Source organism: Colossoma macropomum, unplaced genomic scaffold, assembly GCF_904425465.1.
Source record: "Colossoma macropomum unplaced genomic scaffold, Colossoma_macropomum, whole genome shotgun sequence".
NCBI lineage: Eukaryota > Metazoa > Chordata > Actinopteri > Characiformes > Serrasalmidae > Colossoma > Colossoma macropomum.
The window spans coordinates 16,264,817-16,282,176 of NW_023494786.1; the positions used below are offsets into that span (position 1 = coordinate 16,264,817).

The window sequence follows — 17,360 nt, forward strand, 5'->3', positions numbered from 1 at the left end:
CATTGATATCGGCATTGGCAGGTATGTACATGAACAATATTGGATATGGCCATTGGTCTACAATTCCTATATCAATTCATTCTTACTGGGTTTGCATAAATAGAGTTGGACACTCCGGGTCAAAAGACATTTGTTGATTGTTCTAAGTAAAAATAAGATAACACATCATCTATGGAGAACACATTTCTGCACATTTTAATGCACAATTTCTTTTTATTTACTTAATTTAACATAATGGAAAAACTAAAGCATAACATGTGGCCTGTGTAAAAAATTATGGCACGTTTTATGTTTTATTTTTGGTCAATATTTTAAACTCTGATTGCATGGATACTGTATAGATATTGGGCACTAAAATTTAAAGAAAAATGCAAACGTTTGTTCACGGTAGAGGATGTGCTAACTCATTTTCACTTAGAAAATCAACAAAAAAGAATTTGTTCAGACTTTTGAATACAACTGTACATACGGTTTGAGTTCAGTGTATCATGTGTTTGTATTGTTGCTAGTAATTGAAATATATTGATTTCTTTCAGGGGAAATATTACTCTTTACATCAAATGTAAGAATGCATGCTATAGACCCCATGTGTTAATGCCCGCGGGCCAGATCAGGCCCACAACGCAATCCTATTCGGCCCGCAAAAGTATTTTAATTTTCTATTAATATTAGCTTGTGTGCTCTGACTCTCCTCCCCCAACAACAATCTCTGGGACAGCGGTTACACCACAGTTCTACACAATTTCTCAACAGTGATATCACCAAACACACTAGCTGCGTTTCAGCTACAGTTCAACCAACATAAACACTTAATGTTAGCTCAGCAGCTCAGAAATTGAGCCCAACAATGAATAAACTTGCAGCAGAGAAAAGGTGCCAGGCGTTTAGTTCAAGCAAATAGGTACGTTTAAAAGACCTGCATCCTGGAAACATTTAAATTTTGAATGTTTCAAATATTCATGTAATCTTTTAGTGGTTCAGTTTGACACCCCTGCTATAGACTGTGTTCCATATGCACTGAATGTGTGTTGCTGTCGCTGATGAAAACATATGTCTTAGTAGATGCTGGATAAGCTGAGGGACCGCTGGATGAACACAGGCTTGTGGGAGAAACTGGAGGAGCGGAAGACTGTGATTGCAGAACCACGTGGAGGAGCAAAGAGCGACTTTGATGAGCTGCTGCAAACGTACTATGAGGCCATCAGACAAAGTGGACCCAGAGGTGAGAGGCAGGACACTCCTCCCATGCTGTAGTTGTCATCTTGTCCAGTTTTCTCTGAAAACACTTTTATGCATTATAATAGGCATTTATTTGCTGATGGAGATGATGCTGATGATTTTTTAAAATTATTTTTCCTCTTTGTAGATGGAGCACTGCTGATTGCAGTATGCAGAGGGAAAGTGAGTGAGGGACTGGACTTCACTGATGACAATGCTAGAGCGGTGGTCACTATTGGCATTCCCTTCCCCAACATCAAAGACCTTCAGGTAGTGCCTTACTCCTCTTGTGCTGCTGCGTATATGATGTATTATCACTGTAGTCATCACAGTTGCCGGAGTATAATTTAAGTGATTTATTTCCAACATTTTATTTGCTAAGCTTCATAAAAATCTTTTGGCAGTTTCAGTGATATCAGGGTTTTGTGGTGTGGGAAAACAGTTGTCTGCTGCACATTCCCTTTGAAGCTTGGGTGTTTTTATGAACCTTGAGTGACACAGCCCTTTTTTGTGGTCTGTAAAAATTTCTCTGTCCTTAGCAGATAGTCTCGACCTTTAAGCTCCCCCTTTGTGCCCCTTGCTGTCAGAGCATGTTGAAGCTTTTCTAACTATGTCTGTCACCATGAGGACATGTACAGATGATTGATGCTTCCTAGCCCTTCACCTTAGCAGAAGCTGTTGGTACGATGACTGGTTTACCTCTGAGGAAGGCCTTTGATTTTTTTTCACTTCTGCTCCACTGGAAACCGATCGGGTTTGCCATTTGAATGTGATTTTTTTTTTTGTTTTTTTTTTGTTTTTTTTCGGTGAGGGGTCATCAGATAGGCTTTAATCAGGCAGGTTGTTTCTAAGCATGCTGGTCAAACATTGAGCTGATGGACCGAAAGGGGATGCTGCCACAACCTTAAAGGCTTTTGATGTCTCAAATGCCACGTTGTGCTCAGCAGCAGTCCAGAGTGTTTGTTTGCTGCTCTGTGTCTCCTCACTCTGTCCCCAGATAATTTAAAATCTGTGAGTCTTCCGGAGACGCTCAGGTTGGCATAGGCTGTATAGGTGAGAGAAGATGTGTGTGGAATCACCTGGTTTACTGTTCCTGGTGGTAGTATTGGTAGTTAAAATGCTATTTGGGTATTTGTCATGTAACTTCACAGGGCAGCACCCCATCTAAGGTTGTACCTTTTAGCTCTAGTGTTAGCTTATTGTCTCATCTGAAAGGCAAGCCTCTTCTTCATCTACCACTTTAGTAGCTAAAAGAAATATGTTTATATATATATATATATATATATATATATATATATATATATATATATATATATATGTATGTATGTATGTGTATGTATGTGTATATATATGTGTGTATATATATATATATATATATGTATATATATGTGTATATGTGTGTGTATATATATATATATATATATATATATATATATATATATATATATATATATATATATATATATGTGTATGTGTGTGTGTGTGTGTGTGTGTACATAGGCTTTAGGTAAGCCTGTATTTTATCTGAAGACAGTGATACCCTGCCGTTAGTAAAATATTGTTGTGCTGTGCTGTCAGTGTAGCTCTTAAAGTTTAAATTAAATAAGAAAAGCTGATTTGATTGGACAACGCTGCAGCACGCCTAACCATGCTTCAATACAATATATTTATTCCAACCTCATCTGTTTTTATAATGTTGCTTTAGTGCCTAAGCCAGTGGTTGGAAAAAAAACTAAAAGTATATCTGCCACACTCGTGTCTGCCAGTGCCATGATTTTGGGCCTGTTTTTGAGTTTGTGCTATGTTCGCAAAAGTGAGGCTCTTGGCCTTTAACAAATACAACTTGAAATGTTGATACAAGTCAAGGTCTTCTCCACTGCCCCGGAATATCCAGTCTTTAACCCTTAAGATACTGAAATGTAAAAAATTTTCAGAATGGTCAACTCTAATAGCAGCTGTCTTAAAGCCTGAATTTCCTTTTCATCCTTTTCATTTTTGTTTATAGATAACATACAGTGTCAGAAACCAAATAAACAAGTCTATTTGAGATTACTTAACAGCTATTTTTTTTTTCTTTTACTGGTCTAGACCTTTAAGAATATGGCTCAGGGTGAAAGCTTTTTGGAACATTTTGTCACTTGGAACTTCTCACAGTCTGTAGAGCAGAAGGAAATGCCTGATCTGAATGCAAAACATATTAACTATAGATTCATAGATCTGATTGATGTGCTAAATGTCAGTGTTTTCTTGCGTGATAGAAGGCTGTTGTGCTGTGCCTGTGGCCTGCTGAGCTTGTGCTGCTCATAGAGAACAGTTAGGTGACAGTCATACAGGGAGGTGACACAGAGCTGACACGGAACCCTTTGGGGGTTTCTGGGGTCTAGGAGATGACCCCATTAGTGCAGAGAGAACAGAGGACACTGACACTAATGACTGTCAGTGTGCACTGCCCATAGCCACACACACACACACACATACACACGCACTCACACTTTAATGCTTCTCAGTGGGCTCTCACAGGTGCAGCTGATGCCGCCAAGCTGTGACAGAGCTGTCAGGACACTTTAAGGGGTCACCCAGACTTTCTATCATGTGCACACACTCCTCTTGCACTAATTCTTTCTTCTTAAGTGTGTCAAATACACCATCAGCCCCCTTCTGTTTCATAGACCCCATAATACACGCAGGTATTTTTTTACTTCAGCTGATGCCATCAATTTTAGTGCATTTGTAACACTCTGCAGATAAGTGTTGCATGTCTTTGCTAGAAATAAAACAGCAAATTGATCATTGAAATTATTTGTGTTCAATTTGTTGTATGTAATGTGCTCTATATAGAAATAAAGTTGTAGGATTAAACATGTGTGGACTAACATCTTGTTATACTAGCATCACACAATATGAGAACAGAATATTATGCAAAGTTTATTCAGATAAAAAAAAAACTTGGATATTATTTTATCTTAATTTTGAACAGCTAATAATTTTATTATATTATTTTATATATTGTCACTGTCCAAAAAAAACAAAGTAAACTAAACTTTTGTAAAGGTTTTCTTTTAAGTTTCTCCCTTTTTTATTTTTATTTCTACATTATTTGAACACAGCAGTGCAACAGTTTCATAATGAATGGACAAATATTAATGCTCCTAAATTGCTTGGAATAAAATCTCTTTAACTTACATTAAAATAATGAACATTTTTGCCTTCTCCTGTAAAGTAACCATTTTGGAGATACTTGTTTTTCTGTGGACAGCAATGATTCATTTTTTTTATTTATCCATGATTTAATGTTGGATATTACTGTCACTATGCAGGTTTTATTTGGCACTTTGGGTGGTGCTAGGCTGCTTTAGATCAGTTTTGTTGAGCTCAGGTCAGTTTTGGACGCTTGATGTGCTTTGGGTTGGGTTTGGGCAAAATGTTAGTGGGTTCAGGTTGAATTCGAACTTGAACAGAAAGTTCTGGCCGCGTTTAGGTTCGGAAAAAAATTTCAGGCCCATTTGAATAATTATTCTATTCTACTTTAATAAGCGCACTCTCACACCCTTTCAACATTTTCAGCAGTTGTCTATTGCGTAAACAGGTGTTTTTAAATGATGAAATGCATGTGCATTTTGTGTGTACATGCAAGTGTTTATGCCACATTATACCCCTGTTGGGTGGACAGTGTAATCTTCACACACAGACAGAGTCAGGCAGCAGTGAGCGTGAGCCACTTTGCTGTCAGCACAATTGCCCGGGCGGACATGGTGCACCAAGATTTCAGTGACACAAACAAGATGGCTGAGACCGCCAAGGGTGCATACGCACACACAGCCGGTCATCCGTGAAGCATGCCTTTCAGTCAGATGTCTGTTTTTAAGGATGAACAGGTAGAGAAGTTGAAATAGGCACAGGAGTGGGCTATCTCCTGACATTTAACTAATCCCTTCCAGCTTGTGGTTTCTTGCACATTTAGGAGATTTGGCTAGCAGCGAGAATTGGCTTTTTCACATATGCAACCTGTCATGTCGGATCGAGTGTTGATGTGGTGCAGGAAGGTGAAGGGCCTGATGCTGAAATGGACCCTGATTGGATTTAGATGACATCGGCAGCCTCGGGCAAGCGGCCTTTATTCTGATGACAGGCTCTCCATCCAGACATGTTTAACCCTTCTGGTGGCTCCATGAGACTGAGAATTAGCATCATGTGTGAGTCATATCAAGCTTGGCAAACCGTACCGTAGGTGTGGATGTGTGTTTGTCACTGAATATGCCTATAAATATGTTATTACAGCGTTTGAGCAACGCTGTATGTGAACAGGCAGTCTTACCAGAGATGATACATAAGCTTGTGAGTGGAATGAAAAGACATGTTGCAGCTGACGTGTGCTGGGAACAGGCCGTACCTGTACCGGTCATGGCCTTGCGCAGCTCTGGCTCTGAGTGGGTGCTTCTGGACACACGGTACCTGTCACAAGCAGTTAGAAGCCCCTGCTGACCTGTCCCATCCAACAGGAGCTGAACTTTTCACTTGTCAGCTCAAAAAGGTTAGCGCTAAAAAGCAGAGTGATGGGTGAAAATTGATGGATACTACCTTTGGCTTTTTGGATGGCAAGGCTCATGTCATCTAGTGGTCCTTCCAGTTCGTTCCACCACCCCCTCCTCCACCCAAAACAGAATGCTTCAGTGAATGTGGGCGAGCATTTCTGAAAGCTCTTGAGGCCCTGGGTGTCATCTTCAGGGGAATCTTGCCCTCTGCTGCTCGCCCTCTCACCCATTCAGCCTGTATTAATCCAGTTAGTTCTCAGTGGGTGACCAGATGACTGCTCTGCCGTCCCGTGCTCAGGTGCTCTTTTGGTTTCTTTGCTGGAACAGAGGTCACTTGATGAACTTTTTGAAGGTCACTGCCATCTTCAGTGATTGCTATATATTGTATCTTTCTGTTTGGTGTTGCTGTTTGGTCGTTGTTTGGATTGTGGAAATACATCTGCAATGAAATAAATGCCAGCATTTGTTTTTTCATGTTTACTGTAGTGTTAATACAATGTGCTTGTAGTCTTTAGAATTTTCTTAGAGTGGGATAGTATGTGGAATCTCCACCTTAGGAATTGGAATGCTTCTTGGACCTTATTCCCAGGTGAGGAAATTGACTTAGTACCAGGGAGAAAAGAGGCTCAGGAGCACATTGATCATCACTTAAGAAGACCACTGTCCTACTTTTTCCCCTGAGGTGCACTCTCTGTGGTTTTATGTTCCAAAAACAGTCATCATTAAATTTTACGTGATTAATTTTCACTTCTCTGTATTCCTTAGAATTATACATGCTGTTTTTGTTGTTTTGCCTTTAAGACTAATATGTGTAAATGACCTCTCTTCGAATTGACTGTCCTCTAATGTATCTTGTCCAAAAAACATCCAGCCTAAGACACGCTTTATAACTTCAGGATGAATGGGCGGGGCTCAACTTCAGGAAGAATAAGTGTTGCTAGAAACTAAATAGACTGATGCATATTAATGAATTGGATTTTATAACATCACAAAAAAACAATGCTTTCAAAATGGACTGTTTTTGAAGTTTCTGTACATGAACAGTATGGCCTGGAGAGTGAGTGAGAGGTTTTTGAAACAATATTTACATTCAACATCAAATGCTTTCATTTAAACAAACAAGTGAGGAAAATTACATTTCCATGATATGGGCTTTTGAAACTTACACACAGCAGCAACTGTGTCTGTCATGGTAGATAAAGAGCAGGATCTATAATGACAGGTCAAATAAATGACAAAAATTATGTTTGATTTACAGGTTGAGCTGAAGATGAAATACAATGATCAGCATTCCAAATCCAGAGGGCTTCTTCCTGGAGGTCGCTGGTATGAGATCCAGGCCTATCGGGCTCTAAACCAGGCATTGGGAAGGTATGTATCAGAGATCTGTGAACTTTTCAGAATAGCTAGTGAGTAACATAAAAATTTATACTGGGCGAAGTCTTATTACCTCAGATTCTTATAATTATCTCAAAGTTATTGAAACTTTTTGTGTAGAATTTTAATTGATACAAAGCACTGAAAATAATGAGCTTATTTGCATGTCAAATAACAGTTGATATAACTTTCCTTAGGTGTATTCGACATAAAAATGACTGGGGGGCACTTATTCTAGTGGATGATCGTTTTAGGGCTAACCCCAACAAGTACATCACAGGTAAGCTATAAAGGGGAAAATGGAACAGCAGGGTTCTCACCCATATGTAGTTACATATCTGCAACACTAGATGGGGATAGTGGTCTTTTACTGGTTCGTGAAATGTCATGGACAGTTGCTAGAAAATGTGTACACAAGGCCTGTGCTCTTTTACATGTAACGGTAGAGTCAGAAATATGTATTACATGAAAATATAAACTGATAGTTTACATGTAGTGGTCAGAATAAGGTCAGGAATAGCTACCACATGAAAACCTATACAGATAGACCATAACGTGGTGGAATAGTTATGGAAATGGAGAGCAGGTGGAGTGGTATATTGTTTCTCTAACACTCTGTCTTTCGCCGTGTTCTCTCAGGCCTGTCAAAGTGGGTGCGTCAGCTGGTGAAGCATCATGATAACTTCACTAGCGCCATACAGTCCCTGGTGTCCTTCTCCCAGATTCAACAGGGGGCAGTGCAGACCCACAGTGAGGAGCTTGGTCAGATGGCCCCTGCGTCTTCCAGTGTCTCAGGGAGTGACATGTCAACTCTCTTGTCCTCTGCTGACCCCCCGATTTTGCCCCTGAGTTCTGAGGTTCAGGTTGTCGTCCCTTCTGTCAACAGTACTTCCGAACCAGGTACATGGTCTCAGCTGAAAATATATTCAGTCATTCTTTAAAAAGTAATAATGTTCTTCATCAGGACCTATTATTATAATGTTAACCCTCTTAGGCTCCTCATGGCATAGATGCTGTGATACCCTCTTTTTAAAAAAAAAACAAAAAAAAAACTGTCTCTTACAACTTAAAAAAACACAAAAAGCCCATATCCTAGAATACGTTGTTTCATGACCATTTCCAACCTCTCTTTATTCCATGAACAGTGGTTCTTTGGTCCCGGAGTTTCCCCTGCCCTGCACATTTTGGTGTTTTCTCTGCTCCCAACACACCTGATCCAACTAATCAGATAATTAGCAAGGCCCTCTTGAGTTGAACTGGCTGTTTTAAAACAGGAAAACACAAAAAACGTGCAGGGCAGCAGGTACTTCAGGGTTGGGAACCTGTGTCTTAGAATTAAACAGGCTGTTTTTACTCATATATGTAAATGACCTTTGTTCTGATTAGCTGCCCAGCATTGTGCCATAAATGAGCACAGCTAATTTACTGTAGGCTGAATAGGCATGACAAAAAACAGATCATATCATGACAACAATGAATTCAAACATGGCAGTTTTTACAGCTTAATTTTCATATACATGTAATGTATTACTGTTATTTCAGTTTTGTTTTTTTTATGCATCAGAACAAATTAAGGCAGACATGCAGACTTGAATCTGTTGATACAGTATGTAAATGAAATGTAAATATAATTCATTATGTTTAAATATGTAGTTGTATTATTAATATTAGTTCTAATTAAGTAATGTAAATTTAACATATAGGAAATGACAACTACCACTTTTAAAAGTTAGAACTGGAAGAGTTAAAATAATTCAGAAGCATATTGGATTTGATTTGTGAGTTAAAGCCCTCGTAAACTCAAATAGACTTTATTTTCTAAACCTTGAGTAGGCCTCTCACTTACTCAGTTACTACATAATTGTTGAATTGCAGGTATTTGAGCTGACTGTTTATTTAGTAATTAGGTTTTGTAATCATATGTTTGTCATATGACAGAAAACAGAATTGGGTGCATTTGTGTCTGATAAGTAGAGGCAATTCACATAAAGAAAAGAAAGCAAAGAATGCATTTATTGGGACATATAATGAGACAACAAATTTTCTGACTTCTGACTGGTCCTATAACACCTTTCGAGAGCAGCGGTGAGTAAAGTTTGTTTATTTGAGCCTGAGGTGTGTCTGACATCAGTTGGGAGCTACTAAGTCTCGACAGCTACGAAGCAAGATAGCTAATCAGCCAATTTCCCTGTTGTACAACTGTGTAATCACAGTTATTTAACATTAAACATGAGCTGAAATTTTAGGATCATGACAGACCTAAACTTGAGATTACATTTTTTGCTTTTGACGGTATTGTTTGGTGAAAATGATGCCACCTATGTGTATGGTAATAGTGAGTGTGTACATCTTCTGTCCGTTGTCTAACGTGTGTGTGTGTGTGTGTGTATGTGTGTGTTCCCTCCTCTTTCATTACTCCTGTTGGGTGCTTCAACCTCTGCTTGACTGAAGAGCAATGGGTCAAGCAGATGTGTTTAGCTGTTGCTTTTAATTAAATCCTGATAACCTTTGTTTGTGGTAGATTGAGCATGAATGTTTGTGCATGGATGAAAATGAGCCAGAACCTATGTGTCTCTGACGCAGCCTGCTCATACTATACTAACTCAAAAGCCTTCATGATACACTTGCTTTGCCAGAACATCGCTGCAGAGGAAAAAAGCTCTAGAGCTGGGGTTATCCATTCTAGTGATGGAGGGATGCTGTACAGCATCGTTTGGTGATTTTCTTGCTTTAGCTCACCAACTAAACCAACAAAATCACTCAGTTAAACTAGACTCCTGCCCTCCAGGACCAGAATTGATGATACCTGCTGTAATCAGCTAACTAAAGCTTTGTAGGTCATTTCAAGTCACACTCAGTTTCACAGTTATCTCTTCTGTTTTCCTAACACAGTTTTGAGATTTTAATTTATACTTAATTTATGTTTTGTTTTTGGATAGGTGACCAGAAGTTTCCACAGCCTCCATCTGAACCACCAGCTCCAGAGTGTAATGGCTATAAAAATTTGCCCACGTCACGATCCTCACTCAACCTGTTCACCTCCACTCCTGTCAGTGCCCGATTGAGAACTCCTCTTTTTAAATGTAAAGACTCCAAAAAGGACACTGGCCAGAGTGGAAATCCAGACATCAGTAAGAAGCATACCATTCCAGCGCTTGAGGAGGAACAGACAGCTCAGACAGGGGGTCTTACCAAGAGTGGACTGCATGAGATTCCACCTGATCCTCCTCCTCAACAACTAGACCTGTCTCCTCTAAAGACAGCCCTGGACTGTACATCCAGCAAGGATATTAGTGTAGTAGAGCCGGAAGACAGGGAAGAGCAGGACCAGAGTATCTTCTACACCCCAGAGCTGTTTGAAGAGGAGGAGGAGGATGAAGAGGCTACCACAGTAGAAGCGTAGAAGAGCCAAAGATTTCACTTAAAATGGAACAGATCAATCCTTCATCTAATGGGCCACTTTCTGAGGACTTGTTTGACTGTGAAAAGAGCCAAAAGAGAACCTGCACTGGCTCTACTGATCTTAGGGAAGGCACTGAGTTTCCTATCAGAGACAGTGTGCTATCTCAGAGTGTGGCAGAGCAGGCAGGGATGAGCTGTAGCACAGGCAGTGAGGACAGGACCACAAGGCAACAACAACATAACAGCAAGTCACATAGGCTCTCCAGGTCTAGACAGAAAGCCCCAAGCAAACCAGTAGGAGCAGGTAAAATCACTGCACACTTCATGTGCCTCCCTAAGGACAGCCAGCCAGATGTCATCACGGTTGATGATTGATTTGAAAAGTTGCAATCTGAATAATGGTTAAAAAAAAAAAAACGTTTTAGGAAATAAATTCTGAATAAGGCTGCGCATTATGGACATTAAACCATATTGCAGTTTTATCTGCATGGTTACGATTCATGTGTCTCGCGAAATATTTAAAAAAAAATAATAATTGAGAACCTTTGATGTGACACAGGCCTGTGTTATTTTGATCAAAATGATATTTGTTGGATCATTTGAAAGCCTAGATTCGTCAGATCACCCCACAGAACTCTCATCAGAACATCTGTAGGGGGTCAGCACACAATGAAACATTTAGAGATTGGTTAGAGTGCTTATTTTCACTTTACAGCCACCTCCGAACAAAGTTTTACAGGCTTTGATATTTCCAAACGAGCACTCGAATACTCATTCTCAAAATCACCCTTAGAATTCACAATATTTAAAGTATTTTTTTATAGTCACCTTTCTGACAAAACAAATATGCTTACATTTTAATCAGTGTTTCAGTCTAACCGACTGCGCTAAACGTGAGTCTGTCAAAACTTTTCCTACATTTTTCCTACTTTTTGCATGAGTGTAAACACTATAGAGATCAAGTCAAATCGCACACGCCTACTCTCTTTAGTTCTCTAAACTAGAGTTGAAGTAATATTTTAACAAAGCATGTTGATCTTGTTGGTGTGGGAGTAGCAGAACAGTTTCTGCACCATTCTAATGTTGTGTGGGAGACACTTTTCTGACACGGGTAAAAACTTGATTTTGTTAAAATGAACAAAAATGCTGTTTGTGCTGTCAAGTTTTGTGCTGGCAACATACTGTACAATTGTTTAATTACAAAAGAAAGGCCTGCCTGAAGCAGTTACATGGTAGAGTTGAGTCAGAAACAGTGTGGACTGGATGGATAACGATCACTACACTTGCATACTTGAGATGATACATCACAATTGCCATACCTCAAATTCTAACGTCTTATTGCTTACTTTGCACTCAACATTTTTTCTTACCGTGCAGTAATTTAATATAATTAATGGTTAAATGTATTTATATACCACTTAACATGTAGGTGCAACCATTAGTTCTGCAATTACAGGCTTGAATCCATTTGTTTCTCTGCATACTTTGTTAGAGTATTCATTTAATTCAGGCCAGTCCAATCAACAAACAATATATTGTGCAGCCCTCATCCCTAGGTACTGTGCTATTAATAAACAAACATGACCAGCCTATGACTGCAGAACCGCTTTTAACATAATGCTGTTATTTTTGTTGAAACTCATTAAAATGAGTGTCGAGTGCGTCTCCCATTCCTAGAAATATGAGGCCTGATTTTAATGAGTGGGCCTGTAGTGGCTGTGCAGTGGAACAGGGGTCTGAGGGTTTTTTACATGGTTGATTTCACATGGCTGGGCGGTTTTACATTTTTACACACACATTACAGCCCAGTAAAAATTTAATTGTATGTCCTTAGAATATAAACAAGGCGAAGGCTGTGTAGCTATGCAGGAAGACAAGTGATGTGAAGGGGCAGTAGGGCAATAAACAGCCACAGGAAGCTCCCACCATTCGTCTTGATCCCACTGAGAACTCAAGAAAAGCTGCCTTTTTGAACAAATTGTTTCAATACCAAAAAACAAGTAATGTATTTAAACTGAATACGTAATAAAATATTCATTTTGTTCTCCTTCTGTGTTGGTAGGTGTGTCGTGGTGCAAAAGAATTGATTGTTTTCTTGTTAAGCAGAGAGTGCATGTGTGCTTTCTGCTTAGGGGGAAGAAGAATGCGCGGGCAGCTCAAAGAGTCTGTGGTTTTGGCTCTGTTGTAATGAACATCTGTGTACAGTAACCGCCTCGCTGCTTTGGGACGAATCTCTCCTAAGCTCAGTGCTGGTGTTGCTGTTCCTTCCTTTGTTGCCTCTCTGGCACTTGGTTTGTGTGGGGGTGGAGAGGTTAGAGGGCAGTTTACTTCCTTGTTTTTGATGAGAAAAAATATTGTGAATATTTCCCCTCCATTTATAAAGAATACACTGATGTGTGAAAAATATTGGCACAGTCTGCACCTACTACTTCCAGCTATGGTTGTCTGAAAACGACTCCTCTGCTTCTCTTATTTTCTGCCGACAAGCACATTAGGGAGCATATGTTTGTCCCAAGCCCTTGTTCACTAGAAGTTCTACTTAATGACTTACATTAGCAGGGATGAGGATCATTTGAGCCACATTAGCATTATTTTAAGGGGCTTCGTGGTCTGGCTATAGAGCGTAATTTTGTCTAGCAAAGTCTTCAGTTTTGACGATCCGGCAGAGAGGAGAGGGCTTGGGCGAATTAAGAGCCATTAGCCTGACGAGATTTGTCTCGTTAGATGGGTTTAAGCAGTGCCACTGTTAATGTAGGGGGCCAGAGAGGAACTGGGAGAAAAGACTTTCAATTAAAGCTCATCCCTCTTCATCTGTCTCGGCCTGAGTGTCTCGTCCGTGACTGTAATTGCGTTGCGGTATGAGGCTGGGCCATTAGTATCAATCTGAATAAGGACATTAAAGGGAGGAGTGTGAGAATTTGTGCCGTTCAGGACATTCTAATAAGCTGTCTTCAGCCAAGCAAGACTGCTAAATGGCTGGACCCTGCCTCGGCCAGCCATATATTTATCTCTAATATATCTAATTGCATTAGCCTAATTCAACCCCCTCTTTGCCCTCCTCAGCCTAGAATTAAGGACAGTAAAGAGGGATTTCTGTTAATGGCTTTGCTGTACAGTAAAGACAATTCAGCTCTTTATCAGCATGTCTAGTGAGATAAAGTTTGTCTGTGACATGCAGCTCTTTAGGTCTTTGTGCCTGTGCTACACATTGTCTTGGTAGTTTACGCCTACATTGTACCTACACTTATTAGTCATTTTATCATTACACCAACTATATAGGTGCCCTTTGTAAGTTTACAGTTATTGACAGTACCCTGTCTTGTGCCGCACAGTTTTAACAGCCGCCCACTACCTTGTCCGCAGTGGACAGGGAGCACAATAGGTAATGGCATTGTGTATTTTGCTGGTGCAAGTAGTGTTGTTTGCCAGGGTTTTCAACACCTGTTACTTCTGAGTGAGAACCAAAAACATTCAGCCAAATACGTCCCTGTGTTTCTGTGATCAGAAACTCAAGTGCTTGGGCATGACCAATATAAATTGGGCATTATAACAAATGTGCTAATTCTTGTAACTGTATAAGGTTTACCAACAAGGCAGGTATGTCAGTGTTCAATAAGTGTGTGCAGTGTGAATCAACTTGTACCGACACCCATACTAATATGTCAGTATCACTGCTGTGCTGGGGTTGCTCCACCACCCAGGCAATATCTGATCAGCGGTGGAAAGGGTCAAATGTGGATGATAAACTGTGCATAGCAACTGAAGGGCTACAGCCAGTCATTGTATACCTACAAAGAACACACACAGTACCACCACTTAATTTATTTAGTTGCCAGTATGAAATATATTTTTTTCTGTGCCAGTTACAAAAGCAGAAAATACATATTCAATGAAAAATCATACAGAAACCTTACCAAAATATATTACAATTTTTTTTCAGTATTTAGTGAATGCACCCTTGGTCTTTATTACAGCTTTCATTTTTTAGGACACTTTCAGTTTTTAAAGAAATCTCCCAGGATATTTTTCCACACCTCAAAAGTTCAGTCTTAGAAGTTGGTTGCATTTTCTGCTTTTCATGAACTAAATAATCCCAGACACATTCAATGATGTCAATGTCTCTCTCAAAGATGAAATCTTAAGTACTGTTTATCTAATGGTGATAGTTTTGTGGTGTAGCAGGTATTGCGTGGTTGTTAGGAGTCCCATTTTATATATACCTTTTTATTTTATTTTTTTGGCCACACCTGTTTTTTTCACTTATTGTTGTTTACCTTTCTCATTCCTTATGCGAGTGGATTATCTTAGATCTAATGTCCTCAGAATTATGTGTTGAAAAATAAATACCTTGTACTTAATGATTGTTTTTAGCTGAAATTCAATTTATGAATGGTGATATCTGCCTTGGGCACAGTACTGTATATCAGGGCTGCTCTGGAGAATTTGGTTACAGCACACCTAGTTCTGACATTCAGATCCTAAAGTTCCTAAAGGCCTTCATTAACTGGATCAAGTCTGTCGTATTGGGATTGGTGCTGAATGTTTAATCATCAGGACCAGGGTTGGGCTCCTCTAACCTAAATGATAAAACAGTCAATGAGTGTTGGTACAAAGTAGGTGTACCTAATGAACGGACAACTCAGTATATGCTTGTGTTGGTTCTGCAGGTCAGAGGGCTACAGTGCTGGACAGGTTGAAAGAGAGAGAGAGAGTGAAAGTGTCCAGACAGGAAAGGCAAGGCAAGGGTCAAGCAAGCTCTCGACCCTCAACAAAACAAACCCCGATCCCCTGTTTAACCTTGACCCAAGACGTTACGGCTCAGGTCAGCGACGCAAAAGGAAAGGTAGAAGTATCCACTGAGGCTCAAACTGCAAGGGTGTTGAAAGCAGAGATCATTGAGGCCTCGGAGCCTCAAAGTAGCTCCTGCACTACAGAGACCTCAGTCTTCTGCCAGCAGTACGGCAATGCAAAAGGAAAGCGTGCCATGCAGAGAGTGAGGAGGGTCAGACAGAGAGCAGGAACTAAGCCCATCAGGACCATGGTGAAGGACTCCACTGAGCATGAGATGACTGTTGTGGGTCAATCTGAAATGAGGTTTGAGATTGTCACTCCAGAAAAGCAGAGCAGAGATGACCTGAGGGGTTTTACTGCCTGTGCCATGACAAATTGTTCTTCTAAACTAACAGAGGAAGAGTGGGATGGGTCAGGTTCTCAGCAAACAGGTTAGGAAATGTTCCATCTAGGTCTATAGGTAAATACGTTACTTTTTGCCTACAAACATTGCTTAAGGTTTTTACCTTGCAAGTATTCCATTCAATAACAATTCTTTAAGAAATTATTTAGTTCAATTCAAATTTCACCACAATTTATTTATTATTATTTTATTCCAATCCGTTTAAAAATTAACAAACATATGTGACTGGAGGATTATTTAGACTGTAGAAACATTGAATCACTGGGAAAGAAACAATATATCAAGTTTTAAAAAGTATTATGTTTAAAAAATAGGCAAAACAAATGTATCTGTTATTTTAGTATTAAAATGAATATTTAAGATTATGTTAATTTGTCCAATTACTTTTGGGCCTCTAAAAATGGTGGGACTTTGTATGAAAGTGGTTTTAATTCTTACACCATTCACCAGATTTAGATCCAACTACCCTCAAAATAAAGCTGTAAGTCAGCACTTTGAGCACGCTCTAATATGCTGTGGTAGGCAGCTGAAATAATAATATCTTGCTGATGCCCAAATATTTGTGGACCTCACTGTAATTTATTCAAATATATCAAAATCCATTTTGTAACCTATTCTTACTCCCCTTGCTACATTTAAATTTGCAGCTTCACCTTCTGAAAGTAACTAGAAAAACTGCTTTTGTTCCATTCACAATATGTAATTCCATAGGTGGACTAATCGTATGGTGTTTCCAAGGGCAGTCCCAGCAGTAATCCTAGCCATTACAGTTCTGCTCACAATAAGATCATTGCTATAAAAATTTAGCTGTTTACATTCTGAAGAACTCTTTTATTTTGGTCAAATTTACAGGCATCAGAGTACAGAGGTCATGTGTAAGCAAGAGAAAGCAGACTAGTAGGGTAAAAAGGGTCAGTAGGACGAGGTCTACCCAAAGACAGAAGGTAAGTGCTGAATTCAATGGATAAGCAGATAGGTCAGATGTTTGCTGTTGTGATCCAAGGCAACATGCACTTTTCTCTTCCAGCAGTCTTCCTGCCATTCCCCTTGTATAAAAGGTCTTCACTGTGCTGTATGCCAAACAGAGCTCCTTCCCCTTGCCCAAGGTCTGTTTAATTAACTTGTACCACAGATTCCAGTTTTATAAAATACGTATATAAAACAGGGTCTGACCAGTATATTAGTTGATATTCCTGCAGATGAAGCACCAGTAATTGGTGGCTCATCTTTAGGCATGTAAAGATACAACATATTGTATTGCAGTGTATTGTATCGTATCATGTCTAGCATGTTAGCGTGTGGATAGAATGTTTGTTTTTATACTTATATATATGTTGAGTGCTCCAATTAGCTGAAAATGGAAACCTTAACATATTAATATAACGTAGTTTCAGCCACTCCTTATGTTTGTCTCAAGTGTATCAAATAGAGACACTGTACTGCATCAAATTGAATAATGTAGTTTGTGATCATTACACCTTTGCTCATCTTGTATTGCAACAAGCCCCTGACATGAAGAAAACCCTCAGAAAATAACTGAACTTTTTCAAAAGTTAATGGTTTCTTGTGCATATACCAGTGTAACTGGTACCTGGTAAATCTATTAATAAACAATAACAGAAGAAGGGAACCTTTAG

General features: G+C 39.4%; 1 protein-coding gene across 2 annotated transcripts in view; it reads left to right on the forward strand.

Moving 5' to 3' along the window:
• brip1 (BRCA1 interacting protein C-terminal helicase 1) overlaps positions 1-11,548 on the forward strand; it is a 44,826-nt gene extending 33,278 nt beyond the window's left edge. For both annotated transcript variants that reach the window (XM_036562274.1, XM_036562277.1), the window contains exons 15-20: positions 1,063-1,222; positions 1,367-1,488; positions 7,009-7,121; positions 7,325-7,407; positions 7,767-8,027; positions 10,067-11,548. In XM_036562274.1, coding sequence (XP_036418167.1) covers positions 1,063-1,222; positions 1,367-1,488; positions 7,009-7,121; positions 7,325-7,407; positions 7,767-8,027; positions 10,067-10,530 — 1,203 coding nt within the window. In that variant the 3' untranslated portion in view covers positions 10,531-11,548. The remainder of the gene's footprint in view (positions 1-1,062; positions 1,223-1,366; positions 1,489-7,008; positions 7,122-7,324; positions 7,408-7,766; positions 8,028-10,066) is intronic.
• The last annotated feature ends 5,812 nt before the right edge of the window (positions 11,549-17,360 follow it).